This window comes from Lactuca serriola, chromosome 5 (genome assembly GCF_051521515.1).
Source record: "Lactuca serriola cultivar US96UC23 chromosome 5, Lser_US96UC23_V15, whole genome shotgun sequence".
NCBI lineage: Eukaryota > Viridiplantae > Streptophyta > Magnoliopsida > Asterales > Asteraceae > Lactuca > Lactuca serriola.
Window position 1 is genome coordinate 336,586,197 of NC_136412.1, and position 19,060 is coordinate 336,605,256.

General features: G+C 37.1%; 1 protein-coding gene across 1 annotated transcript; it reads right to left on the reverse strand.

Moving 5' to 3' along the window:
• Window positions 1–10,585: 10,585 nt before the first annotated feature.
• LOC145051019 (uncharacterized) lies at window positions 10,586–11,322 on the reverse strand. The gene is made up of 2 exons (XM_078999174.1): window positions 11,157–11,322; window positions 10,586–11,007 (listed from the first exon to the last, which is right to left on the reverse strand). Exons 1-2 carry the CDS (start codon window positions 11,320–11,322, stop codon window positions 10,586–10,588), a joined length of 588 nt encoding a protein of 195 aa, XP_078855300.1.
• Window positions 11,323–19,060: the final 7,738 nt, after the last annotated feature.

Below are 19,060 nucleotides of genomic sequence, written 5' to 3' on the forward strand. Positions count from 1 at the left end.
TATAGACGTTACTTGACTTGGTATTTTGGGTCTTTTGCATGGTCAGGACGACTATTCGTTGAGAATAAGCCTTTGGCTGACTATTTATGCACACATGAGAAAAATAACAAAGCATATAATCATTATAAATGTTAGGAGAATAAGTGATAATAGTCAGGATGCTGAAGTATTTTTGAGGATCTTGAGGTTTGAGGATCCTGAATGTAATTCTGGGATCCTGGCCCTAACACACTTCACATGACAGCGTTGGGATCCTTAACGTTGATTCTCCTCACATTGCTAAAGACGTCAACTCAGAATGGGACGATGAATCAGCGTATCAGGTAAAAAATCGTGTTAATTTTTCCTCTATTGATAATATCGACAAGGATGACACGATCGATATCTTACGTTTCAATTTATTGATCTCAAATAAAGAAAAATCTTCTCTCATTCTTGAGCTAAAGATTCTCAAAGAAAAACTCTTCTCTCTAGAAAAATCTCTTTCTGTTTTAAAAAAGGAAAACACTTGTAACTCGCTAGCCAATAATTTTCTTCACAATAAAAAAGAAAAATTTGTTGATCATGCTAATCGCACTCAACTTATTTTGAAATTATGGGCATCCTCTCACTTTAATCTAACAAGAATCATTAATGCTCAGATTCCAGATCAGTGTAAGAAACTTCTTGGAGGTGATATCGAAGTTGTTGTTTCTTTAACCAAAGTTGAAACTAAATAAAACTTTTATAAAGCGGACTGCTTAAATAAGACTTTAAAAATCGATTTGTGAGTTCTTATTTTATAAATCAAACCTTAATCAATACTCACTGCTCTACTAATTATGATGGCATTACTAAATGTGTTTCTAAATTATTTGCTCTTGATCCTTCTCTCCAACCTTCTCATCGTAAGTATGTTCTTCCCTCCACTAATATTTTGCTAAATTTTCCTATATGTAATGGTGAAGTTCATTCTATAAACGAAATTCTTAACATGTTTCCTCAGTCATCAGTTAGCAATTATGAACCTGGTGATCAATCAAAGACTTCTACTTTTGATAACTCTTCAAAGGATCGTGAGTCTCATGACAAGGATATGAGAATACAATTGAGATGATTCCTCGTTCCAGAGCTAAATCAAGAACTCTTAAATCAAATATCAAAGTTCTTCAAATTCAGCAATTGAAAAAAATCAAAATCTAATGTTAAAGGAAAGAATCCTGGAATTAAAGTTTGTTATCGATGTGGTGATGCCTCTCATAAATTCAGCGAGTGCACTTTTGAAAAGAACATCGTTCGCGCTGATAATATCACGACTCAAAATAATAACTAGATCAAAAAGGAAAATGCCTTGAACTATCTCCCTAATGATTGTTATAACATCTTTTCTTAGTGATCCTTTGAAAATGGGCCAATGTATATTCAATGTATATTTTTTTAGACTTACTGTACATCTTAGTTTCAGGGTAAAGAGCATATTTGGTATTTAGACAACGGCTACTCAAGACATATGACATGATTCAAGTCTCTCCTAGAAGATTTCATAAAATAGATGGTTCGTCAGTTACACATGGAGATAATGGCAAAGGAGCTACAAAGGGATATGGATCCATCAAGTGTAATTCTGTAATTTTCAAGAATGTCTCTTATGTGAAAGGCCTTAAGCATAATCTAATTTCTATCAGTCAACGGTGTGACACTCGCTATGAAGTTCTCTCTAACAAGAGTGAAGGAAAAGTTATTGATCAAAAGAGCATCACTGTTCTTACTACAAATCGAAAAAACAAGATCTATGTGTTAGGCGTGTCAAACCCAACAAATAAAGGGGTACAAATGACTCCAAAAACACTGTTACTTTGCACTAAAAACGTAATACAAGGTAAGTAGGGTCGATCCACAGAGACATGGGAAAAATGCTTATACCTTTTAGCTCAAGGTACAATATGATCACAAAAGAGGGGAATTTAAATGAAATGATTCAAATAAGAGCTAATTTAATGAGTAAACAATTGATTAAGTGAAATAAGTTCAAGATTTGTAAGTACTCCAACTCTATGCAAGACAAATTAGCAATGTGATTCCATGGATGACAATATATTTGTTTAATTCTATCTAAGTTGGTACTTGAAAGTGTTAACAAGCTCTAACACTTCCCATTCACCACAATAATTAACCAAAACCAGCTCTTTGATTAATCCTAACCTTACTAACCTAATCTAAACAAGCTCTTAGAATTAGATTGAAAGGTTGCCTTAAACTTTATGTGAATGTTCCCAACAACACTCAATACTCCTCACAAGCCCGGGAGTGTAAAAGTGTGTGAAAAGATTTACACTAAATTCATTCAATAGAAATCAAATTAGTGCTTGTTACCTAGTCCAATTTACAAAATAATTACGAATTTTGCAATTAGATAACTTGAATGATCTAACCCTAATTCGAATGGCCAATAAGAATCACAATTAGAATCAAACATTCGATTGAGACAAAATCAAATTCACTAGATAGAAAATTGAAAGCAAACATCAAGTCATATGATTAAAATCACATCCAAATGTCTAGACATAAAGTTGGAGAATTAAGTTTCTAGCCACTCATGACTAGAACAAAAACAAACCTAGAAATTAAGAGTTAAATCTTACAAATTGAAATCAAAATGAAATCCAAATGTTTTCAAGAAACAATCGTCTTCTTAAATCTCCCAAAATCGCCTCCTAGAACTCCAAAATACGACTCCTCCCTTTGGAACCAGTTACCTTCTTTAAATTAGAATTAAACTGTTTTAAAAACTGGCAGCACGTTTACACGGCCCGTGTAAACTATAACTGACCATTTACACGACCGTGTAAATACAAAAAGTAAGTTGCTCAAATCTGCCAGGCCTTCGATGTACATTGCTCACAAGTATGTGTTTACACGGCCCGTGTAAACCATAGGCTTCCATTTACACAGCCGTGTAAATCTCTGAAAAGCTAAAATCTTCATTTTCCTCTTATTTCTCTCCTCAATGATCCGCAAGTCCCGAATTTTTGTCATCAACTCTTTTTAACCTCCTAAAGCAAGATCCTACCTCCAAAAATCCTTGAAATATCATAAAAGTGCGTGAATGGAATCACATCATGAAAAATCCCGAAAAATATGCAAAATGCATGAGTTTAAACCTAGATGCAATGGACTTTTATGGATTTAAACTACAAAATGGATGCATGAAATGCACCTAACAAATCTCCCCAAGGTTGAACCTTTCTTGTCCTCGAGAAAGAACAAGAAAATTTTTAACTGGAGAAAAAAAATAAAAAGAAAATAAAAGAAAAGAAAATCAAAGCTAAAACTTTTTAAAATCTAATGCATGAAATAAAAACAAACATGATAAAGATATAACCCAATTAACCCTTTTTTTGTACCATAGTTGAGAATGTACCTGTCGTGCCTTGAGTCAACTTAGCTTTATCTCAAAATATCATATAATAATAGAAACAAGACTTAGCCACTCCTTGATACAACTCAACAGAATCAAAGATCACAACACTTATTCCCTTTTAATATCAATAAGCAATTCACGGAACCAATTATGGTCTTACTCTCGTAAAATTGTATGTGAAAAAACATGCTGAATCATCTTTGTTTCACAAAATATATCAATGCCCGATTCCAGCTGTTTGTTGGTCAACAACAATCTTTTTCTGAAAAATCTTTTCTAAAAATTCCCTAGTATTTACCCAGATTGGTTACAAATCTCAGACCACTTACACCAGTTAAAGTAATTAAATTCAGCCCCAATGTCATAAGTTGAAATCCAAGTCCAAATGAATCTTTTGGCGGCCACATATTTTTCCTAGATATATTATTCAATAAAGGTATAAACTCAAATATATACAAACTTTCTAATTACATTTTTTTTACAAATAAAGCTCATGGCTTTCTTTGAAATCCATATAATGGGCTTCCAACCAATACATCCAGATCAAATGACCTTAGTGTGCTAGATTTAAAAAGATCCATCGGGTTTACTTGCCTGAACCTTAAAGGCCACATATTGGCTTTATTTGGTTATTATTAAGTTCATGACTTTCTATGGAACCCGTGTAGCGAACTTTCAACCCAATCAGTCCCAAACAATTTTTGCTTTAGGCGAATAGGTGTAGAACACCCCTCAGAGTCTACTTGTTCAAGTCCCAAAGGTCACAGATTAACTTAATAACATTTTTTTTTATTTTTTTTATTTATTTATTTAATTTTATTTTTTTATACATATTTACTAACTAAGATAACACATAATACTCTAGTTAATTTATTTGTTTGGCCTATTTCTTTATACTTTCGTCCTTGACTTCTTTATTGCGGGACATCTCACGGTCTATTACCATGAGGGGTTTCTAGACATTTTTTGGGGGACTAAAGTTAACATGCACAGGCCTGTAGGTATAGTTGGAAACTATGTCCCCAAGCAGGGTATATAAAAGGAAACGAGCAGAAATGACTTTTAGAGCGCTGGAAAGCTCGGGACATTGAGATTTTATTTTCTTTTTATGAATTTTTGAATTTGACATTTTAAGTTCAATTGAGCATTACTACTCATAAGACCGGTCATATGTCCCAAAGAATTAACTCATACCTGTTGTTATGCTCCAATGTTGACAATCTTCTCACTTTCGGTTATGCACAAGTGGCTTCGGGAGGTGTGTTCGTGTGCGATTAACTTGCTTTAAGATTTTTCAATAAAAAGAGCAAGCTAATCTTAAGGCACATGACTCACTTACCAGCTCATCTGTTTTGAAAAGATTCGGTTGCTTGGGATTGGATTTTTTTAGAGAATGCAATGCAAAAATTTTGATGCAAAAAAATGCAAAGAAAATAATAAAAATTAGAATAGAAAGAAAATCTTTTTGGTTTTTTGAAAAATTTTCTGTGCAGAAAAATGAACAAGAAAATAAAAATTAATACAATATGTACAAAATTACATGCAACAGGATTTATGCATGGATGTGGTGGGAACTGTGAAGGGTAATCAGTAGGATAAAATGAAGGCCACTGGGTTGGGATGATGATGGATGCTGCTGCTGCTGGGTGGGAAGCACAAGTACTCAATGGATATCGCTCAACAAATGATGAATGTTGCGGTTATGCTGCTCTTGAGCCACCCATCGCAACTCTTGTTGGGCCCAACGCTCTTCTTGAAGGTTACGGTAGTCGTGATATTCGGAAGTGATTTCAGCAACTCCCGTATAAATCTCTCCTACTTCCTGTTGGAGGCTCGTATAATGATGATATAAGCATGCAAACTCGCCCATGTAAAGGTTGTGTTTGGGAAAAGGAATAGGGCGAGACGAGCTGGAAGCACCTGCAGTTGCAGTTTGAGCAGGAGGAGTGGAAGTCGTGGTTGAAGGTCTACGGGCTGCAGTAACACCCAAGTTGGATTGGAGGTGCCAATTGGTAGAAGGGATGTCATTGGCCAAGGCTAATATCTTCTTATTTCTGCCGTCGATACGTAGATACTCTTTACCATTGACAGTCCAATGAACATCCCCATTGGGATGGCGGTGAAAGAGATGCAAGATTTCCAAAACCTCAAGTGATAAACGAGTACTGCCCGAAATTATATTGGTTGGATTGTTGGGTAGACGGAGGCCAAGATGTTCAACTATAATAGATACCATGCCTCCACAATGAAGCTGACCACCATTGCTCAAGGCACTTCAGAGCATTTTCTGAACTACCCAACATCCGAAATGAGGGACTTCCTCGAGCTTGTTAATCATGCACGATAAAACTTATAATTCTTTTTTGTTCGCCTTGCTAATCTCTTATTGAGGAAATAAGAGAGAAGCAATAATCTGGTGGGTGACCTTCAGAACCGAATGAATAATACTAGAAGCTTTTGTTGCGCCTGACTGAAACTCATATTCACAAGAGATACTTCTCCAAAACCTTCCACATTCTTGCTCAAATACAACATTTTTTTGCACTTTGTTGTATATATATCCCGTTTTGCTTTAGGAGCACCAATGATATCACAAAGGGTATCAACATGTATTTGATGAGATTGGTTGAGCAAACGGAAGGTTAAGATGTGTGTCTGGTAATTGAAGGTGATGGATGACAAGAACTCCAACATAGGTGTTTGATAACTGACAGCATGGAGATTCAATAACCCTTCCCAATCAATGTTTTTCAAAAGCTTGTGGACACCTTTATAGATATGAAGGTCCTTGAGGGCTTGGATGTCCACAAATTTTTGTGCCCTTTTTACCCTTTGAATAAGGGTTGCATACAACATCTCTTCTTGATTGGACTAAACAATAAGGCGAAATTCATAGGAGTTTTCCATGGGTTGTTGGTCTTGTTCATCATTGGGTTCTTGACCACCCATATGTGAGGTCCCAATTCTAGCCCTTTTTCCACGGGAAGCCATTGTCCAATTGAATTCAACAAAGTTTGCACATTATGTAGGACAATTTAAACTCAAGAGTATGCACAAACACTAGCAATACCACCAAAATCACCAAAATCACCCTAAAATCTAACTATATGCACAAGTAAAGAGTTGGAACAATTTTACCAATTTCGTGTGCTTGAAAATGGTGGTAGGGTGATGTCCAATGCTTCCCCAAGCTTTCCCCAAGCTTATCCTACAAGAAATTACAAGCATTAGGTTGAAATTTGGAGACCCAAAAATTCTAGGGTTTGCTAAAAACCCCAAAATCGGCCATTAGAGGGGTGAATGTGAGTTGCAAGCAAAGAAGATGAAGAAAAGATAAGAAATTCATACCTTGGAGCTTGATTTTTGGGGCGAAGTTGAGGAATATGGAGTGTTTTTTAGAGTTTTTTTCGAAGGGGGCAGTAGGGAGGAGAAAAATCGCAGCTGGTGTGAAAAGAATGAACAAGAAAAAATCGAGTTTAACCTTAAAAATTACCCAACTCTGTTTTTACGTTTACACGGCCCGTGTAAACTGAAAGGAAAATTTTACATGGCCGTGTAAATCGAACGTCTGATCTGTGCTGGTTTGGTCGTTTACACGACCTGTGTAAACCATAAGCATACGTTTACACGGCCGTGTAAATCTCTGTAAAGGCCAAAATTTTTTGATTTTTATACTTTTTGAAATTGCAACCCGCTACTCCACTACTGCCCGGAAAATGATTTTTTACCTTCTTTAAACTTGAGAAACAACTTGGGAACTTGAAAACAAAGAAAATATGATGGAAAAACAAGAAATGACAAAAATACCCTCGGGTTGCCTCCCGGTTACCCGCCCTTGTTTTAAGTCGTTGGCTCGACTTTGCCCCCTTAATATGCTTCAGTCTTGGTACGTGGGGTTCTCCAATACATCAACCTGCTCACTCTCCACCTCGAATCCTTTGTAAAATGGCCTCAATCTATGACCATTAACTTTGAATGTTCTACCGGTTTGCTTGCTCGTGATTTCCAACGGACCATGGTCAAATACCCTTGTGACCACGAAAGGACCAACCCATCTTTATCTTAACTTCCCTGAAATTAACTTGAACCTTAAGTGGTAAAGAAGCACCTTTTTTCCTTGCACAAAAGTCTTCCGAGAGATCAATTTGTCATGGTACGCTTTTGTCTTCTCTTTATAAATCATGTTGCTTTCGTACGCATCATTCTGAATCTCCTCTAACTCTTGAATGTCTAGCTTCCTTTTGTTTCCCACCTCATCTTCATTCATATTTAATTTCTTCACAACCCAAAAAGCTTTATGTTCAAGCTCAACCGGAAGATGGCATGCTTTTCCTAACACCAACCTATATGGGGACATACCTATGGGGGTTTTAAAGGCAATACACTATACCCATAAGGCATCATCTAGCCTTATGCTCCAATCTTTGCGGTTTGGATTGAATGTTTTCTACAAGATGCTTTTGATTTGCCTGTTTGAGATCTCGGCTTGTCCGTTGGTTTGGGGATGATAAGTTGTTGAGACTTTGTGTGTCACCCCATACTTCTTCAAAATAGCTTCGAGCATCCTATTGCAGAAATGGGTCCCGCGGTCACTTATGAGCGCCTTTGGTGTGCCAAACCGTGAGAAAACTTGTGCCTTAAGAAAATCTACCACAACTTTGGAAGCATTAGTACGGGTGGCGTTAGCCTCCACCCATTCAGACACATAGTCGACTACCAATAAAATGTATGCACAACCAAAAGAGGGCGGAATTGGTCCCATAAAGTCAATACCCCATACATCAAATATCTCACACACTAAAGTGGGAGTAAGGGGCATTTGATTCCTAGAGCTTAAAGACCCGGATTTTTGGCACTTTTCACAATGTGCACAAAACACATAAGAATCATGAAATATAGAAGGCCAAAAGAATCCGCTATCTAAAACTTTCATAGCTGTCCTTTGGGGTCCAAAGTAACCACCACAAGCATAAGAATGGCAAAAGTTAAGGATAGATTGTACCTCTTTCTGCTCAACACACCTTCGGATCATTTGATCTTCACAGTACTTCCAAAGGTACGGCCCGTCCCATATGTATCGCTTGGCCTCCTTCTTGATTTTATCTTTTTGCCAACGGGATTAATCCGGGGGAAATTGACTTGTGACCAAATAATTGACGATATCTGCATACCATGGTGCTTCTTTGGCTACAAATAGATGCTCGTATGGAAATGTGTCATAGATTGGTATACCATCTTCGGGTGATACAATGCGGCTTAGATGATCCGCAACTAAGTTCTCCTTTCTATTCTTGTCTTTGATCTCAATATCGAACTCTTGCAAAAGCAACATCCACCGTATTAACCTCGGCTTCGAATATTTCTTTGTAAGTAAGTGCTTTATGGCTGCATGGTCCGAATATATGATCACTTTAGTTCCAAGGAGGTACTGTCGGAAGTTCTCTAGAGCAAAGACAATACCATGAAACTCTTTCTCCGTTGTGGTGTGGTTTCCTTGTGCACTATCAAGGGTCTTTGATGCATAATAGATGACATGATGTGCTCGATCCACCTTTTGACCCAATACCGCCCCAACAGCCGTGTTGCTCGTGTCACACATAATCTCAAACGGAAGCTCCCAATTAGGTGGTTGGATGATTGGCACGGAGGTGAGTAAATCCTTCAAACGATCAAAGGCATCCTTGCATGGCTGAGTAAACGCAAATTCAACATCTTTTTGGAGTAGTTGACACATCGACACTATAATCTTTGAAAAATCTTTGATGAACCGCCGAGAGAAACCTGCATGACCAAGAAACGAACGAACTTCCCGAACATTTGTCGGCTAAGGAAGACTCTTGATAACATCTATCTTGGCTTTGTCAACTTCCAAGCCTTTTTGGGACACAATATGACCTGAAATCAATCCTATGTCCACCATGAAATGGAATTTTTCATAGTTAAGCACAAGGTCTGTGTCAATGCACCTTTGCAAAATTTTTGCTAGATTACTTAAATATTCATCAAAGGAGTTTCCATAGGCTGTGAAATCATCCATGAAAACTTCAATGATGTTTTCAACATATTCAGAAAAAATGCTCATCATGCATCTCTGAAATGTCGCAGGTGCATTGCATAGAACAAAAGGCATACGCCTATAAGCAAATGTGCCAAAGGGACAAGTGAAGGTGGTTTTCTCTTGGTCATCCGGGGCTACCGGAATTTTATGAAAACCCGAGAAACCATCCAAACAACAGTAATGAGATTTACATGCCAATCTCTCTAACATTTGGTCAATAAATGGCAAGGGAAAATGGCCTTTTTCTCGTTGAGGCATTCAACTTTCTATAGTCAATACAAACCCTCCACCCGTTTTGCACACGGGTTGGCACCAAATCTCCCTCGAAATTCTTAACAACTGTGACACCGGCTTTTTTCGGGACTACCTGAATGGGGCTCACCCATTTACTGTCTGAGATAGGGTAGATCATACTTGCATCCAAAAGCTTCATGATTTCTTTCTTTACCACCTCCATCATGGGTGGATTCAATCTCATCTGTGCCTCTCGAGTTGGTTTGAAGTCTTCCTCCACGAGAATCTTATGCATACACAAGGAAGGGCTCAACCCTTTTATATTAGCAATTGTCCACCCAATAGCTTTCTTACACTATTTCAACAGGGTGACCAACTCATCTTCTTCTGCAATAGACAACTTGTTGGAAATTATCACCGATAATGTCTTTTCCTCTCCAAGATAGTCGTACTTGAGATGGTCGGGAAGAGCCTTCAACTCAAGAATCGGTGGTTGTACTATGGAGGGGAGAAGTTTTGGATAGGAACTTTTTAGCTTCATGTGGTGTGGTTCAACTCTCATGGGTTGTGCTTTTTCCTAGGAATTGATTACTTCAATCAATTCATCCTCCAATGTGTACTTATCAGCCAAATTCTTAATCCCTGTCTCATCAAAGTGTTTGCTCAAGATGGTGGTTAGCACATCTTGGCTTGACATCTCAAAGCAATCATTAGTACATGTAAAAATAACATCTATGAAGTTTAAAGAATGAATATCACTAGGATATCACATGGCTTCAAAGATATTAAAGTTAATCACCTCACCATCGAACTCCATTAACAAAGTACCATTGGCTACATCTATTTTTGTTTTTGCGGTACTCATAAAAGGTCTCCCCCAAAAGGATGGAGTTTTATTGTGGGGTGTTTTCATCACCCATATCCAAAACATAAAAGTCAACAGGAAATACAAGTTCATTAACTTGTACTAACACGTCCTCCAATACACCTTTCGGGTGTACCAAAGACCGGTCGTCAAGTTGAATGATAACTCCGGTTTTTGATAAAGGTCCAATTCCCATTGTCTTATAACTTGAATAGGGTAAAACATTAATTAATGCTCCAAGATCAAGCATGGCACGTGGTACAAAAAGGTTACCCATTTTACAAGGAACCGTGAAAATACCCGCGTCCTTGCATTTTTTTGGTAGGTGTTTTTGTAACAGGGCTGAAACATTTTCACCAACTTTCACAGTTTGATTTCCTTTAAGCTTTTTCTTAGATGTGAAAAGTTCATTGAGGAACTTAGCATATCTAGGAATCTGTGTAATAGCATCTAAAAGAGGGATATTGATTTTAACCTTTCGAAACATGGCCATGATTTCATCATCTTCCCGTTCTCTTTTGGTGCTTGCCAACCTTGAAGGAAATGGAGTTGGTGTGACTTTCACTTTGGTGTCTATGGGCTTCTTTGGCATGGAATACCTTTCCTTTCCTCTTCTTTGATAGCTTCTCCCGCCTCTATCTCTTTCTCTTCTTCATCCGGCATCCATGGACCGTCATAGCTTTTCCCACCTCTTAAAGTAATGGCACAAGCATTGTGTTTCGGGTTCTTTTCCGTTTGAGATGGTAGCTTGCCTTGTGATTCCATCTTACTCACGGATTAAGAAAGTTGTGACACTTGTTGCTCCAAAATTTTTATGCTTGCCTTGGTTTCTTGTTGGAAGCTTTGAGTGCTTGTGGCAAGGCTTTTGACAATATCTTCTAGTGTCATGCTTGAAGAACCTGCTTGTGGAGGTGGTTGTTGTGGATGCTTTGGCTGGTAATTTTGAGGTTGGAAGGGTGGTCTTTATTGATTTTGAGGAAATGGTGGTCTTTGCTGGTATTGATGTGATTGATTTGACTGATAATTTTCTTGTTGATTTCCTCCCCAACCCTGATTATTGTTCCATCTCTGATCACCTCGTGGTTGCTCATAACCTCTCTGATTTGACCCGAAATAGCCTCCCATGACTTTTGCTTCTTCATAATCTTCCTCTTGAAGTTGTGGGCACATATCGGTTGGATGCCCCACCTGATTGCAAATATGTCACACCCCGGCCGTCGGCGGAAACACCGAGTAGTGTAACGTCATTTTTCGTATCACAGTTATATAACATACATTGAACAATACTTAAAGAAAATACATACCTTTATTGATGATTGAAAGTTACATTATTGTTTTCCTAGTATTTATTACATAATATCCGACTATGACATACTTCTTAATGAACAGAAAGATAATAGTAAAACTTCTCCTGTTCGAATACATACCAGCATTTCAAGTTCCTGAAAACACATGCATTTTAAAATACGTCAACATAAAGTTGGTGAGTCCACAGGTTTTGACTCCATAAAATAATACATTTTTACACATTCAAAAGTATAGTTTTGAAAGTATCATTTTGACTCTCCAACATTAGGTATAATAGTATACTTATCAATTAAGTGTTATACCTAAACATTTCTTAATCTTAAGGTATAAGTAGGGAAAACTTATAATTAACATTAATACTTGTATACGACAAGGTATAATGTTTCTACAATTTGCTACCGTGAGCCTATAACCGCTGCTATGACATAATACCTCTGATAGAACAATACACTCATGATTTACCATGAGAAACAAACACACTCATGATTTACCATGAGAAACAACACCATACGCTTCATCGACGCCGGAATAATAACAAATAAAAGGATAGTTCATCACTTGCTTTTGGTTGACTGTAGCTAACAGTCACAAGTGGGGTGGTCAGCCCGTATACTAATTATACATGACTTCCTCACTCACACGGGATTAACGGTTACAGTTCAGAGGATTTCCGCTAAGATCCCCAATCTTAGTTGATGAATACAATTACTTATGTAGACTTTGACGGCTTCCTATAGCTCTAACAACAAAAGCATCTTCATGTCTAAAACCTTAAGTTACTAGACTATGCTTTTAAACATTACTCCTAACTTCATAGTATTTAGGCAGTATAACAGCTATATCTTGAACTAAAAACCAGGTTTTATCTTGACCTAAAACCAGTAATAACAACATATAACGTTTATATTTTTATCTTGACATAAAACTATCAATAACAATACCAAGTTTTATCTTGACATGAAACTAACAATAACAACATATAACATATTCAGTTTTATCTTGACATAAAGCTAATAATAACAACATAAAACATATCTACTTTTATCTTAACATAAAACTAATAATAACAACATATAACATATCTAGTTTTATCTTGACATAAAACTATTAATAGCAACATACTATATAACTTAACATTTAGAACTTTCGAATATTACTTCGGTATTATATCGCACACAACATATATGTAGAATCCTAAGTATAACTCAAGATCTACATTAATAAATTAACATAATGATAAGTTAATAATATTTGTATGTATTCAAAATGTTATATTTATAACAATCATATCTCGATTATCATAACTATATACTATCATATAGACATATATACAATAACTAGCATGCATTTTCCCCCGAAAAATTAGAAAGTGGGGCCGTGAAACTCACCCTAGTAGTGTGATTTTATGTTATCTAAGCAAAACGGTCAGCATGTGAGATCGTCGGGGCTCGGGATGCAAGATGGCCTAAGCAAAGGAGAGAAAGGGAAGAAGTTTTGGTGTAAGAATGGATGAAGTCGGACATGCTATTTATAGTAGGGATTTTGGACTCTCACGTCGTGAGTGTCATAAGGATCACGTCATGAGTCTTGCATGATCACCCCGTAGACTTGCCATTTGCGTCCCGAGCTTCGGAAGGTGGCCATGTGACTCCTCACGTCGTGAAAAACTCTTTGTTCACGTCGTGAGTTTGGATCCTATCCCTTCACAGCCTCGTCACACCTTCTAGATTCCAAGATATGGATAAATGACTCCTCACGTTGTGAGTGTCATAAGGCTCACGTTGTGAGTTTAGTTAGCTTAGGGTTTCTGAAAGCTGAATCTTCGGAACGCCATAACTTTTGCATACGAACTCCGTTTTTGACGTTCTTTATATGCATGCATAGGTATTTATGAGTAATACAACTCTCTTTTAGACTTAAATAGCTAATTCTAAGTCTATTTTAAATTTCTCTTATTATAGAGATTTATAGTGTTCGGTTTATCATAACTTCTTCATGCGAAGTCAGATTCAGACATTCTCTATATTTTTAGAATTGTATGGACGTATACTTTGAGTTGTATCATAAAGAAAGTTCATATTTGTATTAGAATTTATCATGAACTACATAACACTCTTACCACATTACTAGGTTAACATAATCACATTACATGATTGGCATAATCACATGTGATTGTCTATTGACCTATTTTGACTAGTGTTACATTCTCCGCGCGTTAGAACAATTTCGTCCCGAAATTTATCTTGTGGATAGGGTTTTGTCAAACAGTTGGGGGTATTTTTCTTTCATCTGATCTTCACGTTCCCAAGTAAATTCAGGTCCTCGCAAAGAGTTCCATCGAACTTTCACTATGGGAATACGACTTTGCTTTAATCGTTTGACTTCTCGATCCATGATCTCGACACGTTCTTCTACAAAGTTGAGTTTGGTATTGACTTGTATCTCGTCGAGAGGTACCACAAGAGTGTCATCGGATAGACATATTTTGAGATTTGATACGTAAAACATCGTGTACATTAATTAGCTCTTGAGGCAACTTGAGTTGGTATGCAACAAAACCAATTCTAGCCAGAATTTCAAAAGGTCCTATATACCGTGGGTTTAGTTTTCCTCGCTTACTGAATCGAATTACACCTTTCCAAGGAGAGACCTTCAACATTACTTTATTTCCAACTTGGAGTTCTAAAGGCTTACGCCTTACGTCAGCATAGCTCTTTTGACGATCACATGCAGCCTTTAATCGATCCTTAATTTGCACGATCTTTTCAGTTGTCTTGTGGATTATTTCTAGTCCAGTACATAAGGTATTTCCTGTACGTTCTCTGGCCATCTGCGTATCTCCAACTTCTGCCCAACATACCGGGGAACAACATTTTCATCCATAAAGAGCCTCAAACGATGTAACCTTGATGCTGGTGTGATGACTATTGTTGTAGGAAAACTCAATTAATGGTAAATGAGTATCCCACGCATTTACAAAGTCTATTACACAGGCTCAGAGCATATCTTCTAAATTCTAAATGTTTCTCTCACTCTGACCATCAGTCTGTGGATGGTAAGCTGTACTCATGTCTAGACATGTTCCTAAGGATTTTTGTAGAGATTGCCAAAATCGTGAAGTGAATCTACTATCTCGGTCAGAAATAATAGAACTTGGAACTCCATGCAATCTAACAATTTCCTTAAGATAAACTCTAGTCAGCTTCTCCATCTTGTCGTTCTCCTTAATTGGTAAGAAATGGGAAGACTTAGTCAATCTATCGACTATTACCCAAATAGTGTCGAACCCACAAGGAGTTTTAGGTAACTTAGTGATGAAGTCCATTGATATCTGCTCCCATTTCCATTCAGGTATTTCTGGTTGTTGAAGTAAACCTAAAGGCTTTTGATGTTCTGCCTTCACTCTAGAACAACTCAAACATTTGCTCACATAAGTAGCAATTTCTGCCTTCATGTTTGGCAACCAATAATGTACTTTTATGTCTAAGTACATTTTGTCAGAACTTGGATGCATGGAATATCTGGACTTGTGGGATTCTTCTAAGACCAAGTCCCTGACTCCACCGAACTTAGGCGTCCAAATTCGGTTCATAAAGTGTCGCGTTCTGTCATCTTTTTGTACAAGTTGCTTTTCCATTTCTCGCAAGGCTTCGTTCTTGATGTTATCTTCTTTTAGAGCCTCAAGTTGAGCTTCTCTAATTTGTGCGGCAAGGTTAGAATGGATAGTTATGGTTAATGCTCGTACCCGGCGGGGTTTAATATATTCTTTCCGGCTCAAGGCATCTGCTACCATGTTTGCCTTTCTAGGATGATAATGAATCTCACATTCGTAATCATTCAACAATTTGACCCATCTTCGTTGTCTCATATTAAGATATTTTTGGTCGAAGATGTGCTGGAGACTCTTGTGGCCGGTAAAAATAGTACACTTAGTACTGTATAGGTAATGTCTCTAGATTTTTAGTGCAAAAACTACAGCTCCCTGTTGGGATTAAAACCCTAATTGTGATTTGATGAACAAGATGCGGAAAATAAGAACAAAAAAAATATGAAGATTACGTCGAATGATCACTCGATTTATTGAATTGTGAGGAACAAATTACACTTAAAAAATAAGAATCTAACTCTACAAGAAACCTCACAACGTGGCGGCTACATTTTGCCTCACTCTTAACCCTAATTGTGAATAATACATGACTATTTATAGGGAAAAGACAAGTCTTGGGCTTTTAACCTAGAATTCATCAAAGGGGCCCATTGCCATCATCCATGGAGTGCTTTGAAACCCTACAATCTCCCCCTCAAAGTATGGAATGGATGACAATGCTTTAACTTCCAAAACAAGCATCTAGCAAATAAAAAGATCTGCAACGAGGAATATATGAAGCAATCCACGAATCTTGATTCTTCAATAGTCTTCAAACACGGGCTCTAGGATATATAAATAAAGCACTGAAGTAATGTCTTTAAACTTCATTTTCGAATGTAATCCCAAAGAATCTTCATGAAAACCAAACCCGCCATAAAAACCCATTTCAGAACAAAGAAACCGAATCACTTCTTGTCTTTGAAGAGCTCCCCCTCCAAGTCACAATGATCTTCAAATAAGCTAATGATATAAGCCATCTAAAAATATCATGTAACAACCCAAACTTTAAGATTCGTAACGCCACTTGATTGAGAAAATACAAGAAGTCGGAGATATAACAAGTCCTTAGCAGAGCTCGATAAAGAACTTCCGTTGTAAAGGATACTTCTCTGTAAAAGCCTTAGCAGAGCTCGATGAAGAACTTCCGCTGTAAAAGCTACCTTCATGATTCTACCACAAGCTTTATAAAAAAAACTTCAACTTTGAAAAGTCACAAATCCAATTTCGAATGGCCATACCAAATTCTCCCCCGATTTATAATCAAAAACATGATTATAAAGCCTTCAAATGGTCATGAGAATGATCTTGAATGGATAAAAATTTACCATGCTCCCCCGTGACAAAATGATATACACAATAATGTATAAAATCCGAAAAAAGTCGTGAAAATTTGACGTTATCACGAAAAACGACTTTCCGAACCGCCAAGACTTGATGGAATCATTATTTTGCTGTTCACGAAAAAATATGAGCATTGAAAAATCCAAAACTGTTCACCGGCCCTCAATGTAGTAAACTTTTCTGAATATTGGGCCGAAACTGTCACTTGTTGAAAGACAGGGTCTGGAATGGTAATTCTGCATCAATATACCCCTTTATTTGTAACAATTTCTGGAATTGGTCCAAAACTGCCAAACTGTGAAAAGAGCAGGGACCAAGAGTATCAATGCGCTGAAGTTGTAGAGACTGAAAATGAAACTTTTAGTCTTCCTCCCCATTTAACGTGAATTGATAAATTAAAACTCATGAACTGCCGATTGCAATCCAATCAGCTCTCATTTAGACGGAAGATTAAAAAAACTTTGACCCCATGTAAACTTTCGTTCCGAGCACAAGCGACTGAATCTAAGTTCGTTCCAAGATCGTCAATTATACACCCAAAGCGAACCCAACCGAACGTTCGGTTCCATTCGTTTCCATTTGAGACATTCGCTTCCAGGTCCGTTCCAAGCTTCATCAGGCGAATCACCTTTCGCTTTCGGTCCTTCCTTCGTTTGCTCCAACCACTAACAAACGACCTCAAGTTCGTTCCAGGTTCGCTTTTTCTGATGTTTGAGGGAGCTACGAATCCGATAATTTTTGCAGGTAAGAACATTCGTTCCAAATCAGTCACAATTTTGACTTTTCGTTTTCGACCATTGCCCATTCCAGTTACGAATCGGATTTTGTTTGCATCAAACAATCGATTTTGACATAAGCCCCGATTCCAATACCTTTCGCATCGATCACAATTCCGATCGTGAATCAACAGTAACTCCGAATCCAAGATGATCCGTTTTACTGAAATTACAAACTTTCACAGGTAAGAGAGGTTCACAACAATTTTGACTTTTCTGAATGTGCCTTTGACTTTCAATTGTGAATAAGCACACAACTACCCCGATTACATTCCCAATTGTAGTAACAATTTTGATTTCATTCGTTCGCAGGAACTCATCATTCTTTCATTCTTCATCACAATCCTTCTTGTTCCGATTGCATTCCAAATAAGCCGTTTACGCAGACAAACATTTCCAAATCAAAGGCTTGATTCTGATTGCAAATATAAGTCACAATATCAAATTCAGTTCTAGTTCCTTCCACATCGACTCATTCTGAGCATCAAATGCATCATTCCAAATCTGATCACAAGATCGGTTTCATCACAACAAGATATTCATTCCGATTAGAAGATCTTCACCCATTCGGAAGACGATACACACCAAACCTCAAAATCAAATAGTCAAGAGAGAAATACTAGAATTCGATAATCGATGAAAAAAAACTGCTTGATTTCGATTCTTGATAATAACGATTTTTTTTTATTCATGGATTCGATTCTGTGAATAAAGGATGCGACGAGGACTAAAGAACAGAAAATAGGAAACAATCGTCAAAGCTTTAGGTCAAGGAAAATTGAGACACGCAGTAACAGATTGAACAAATGGACAAAATCGATTTGGACCCAAGGAAAAAAAAGCGATGAAGAGTAACAAACTGGGCTTAATATCGATTGGAAAAATTGAGTTTCATATCCAAATACAAGCGGTGAACAGTAGGAACACGTGACTTAGGGTAAAACAAAGATTTATTAAATCAAAAGATTTTGATCAAAAATCATATTAGATCCAACGGAAAATAATGAATTGAAAAGAGAATTGGATCATATTACCACGACGAACAGTAAGAACTTTGTAAATCTTCATGAACAGTAGCTTGAACAGAATTTTGATTTTATACCAACAAAACACCAATAATCTTCAAAATCTTGTGCAGAAAATCATCAAATCAAGAACCGATACTTCAAAAATCAACAAATCTTCAAAGACCCGCTCTGATACCACTTGTTGGGATTAAAACCCTAATCGTGATTTGATGAACAAGATGCGGAAAATAAGAACAAAACAAATATGAAGATTACATCGAATGATCACTCGATTTATTGAATTGTGAGGAACAAATTACACTTAACAAATAAGAATCTAACTCTACAAGAAACCTCACAACGTGGCGGCTACATTTTGCCTCACTCTTAACCCTAATTGTGAATAATACACGACTATTTAT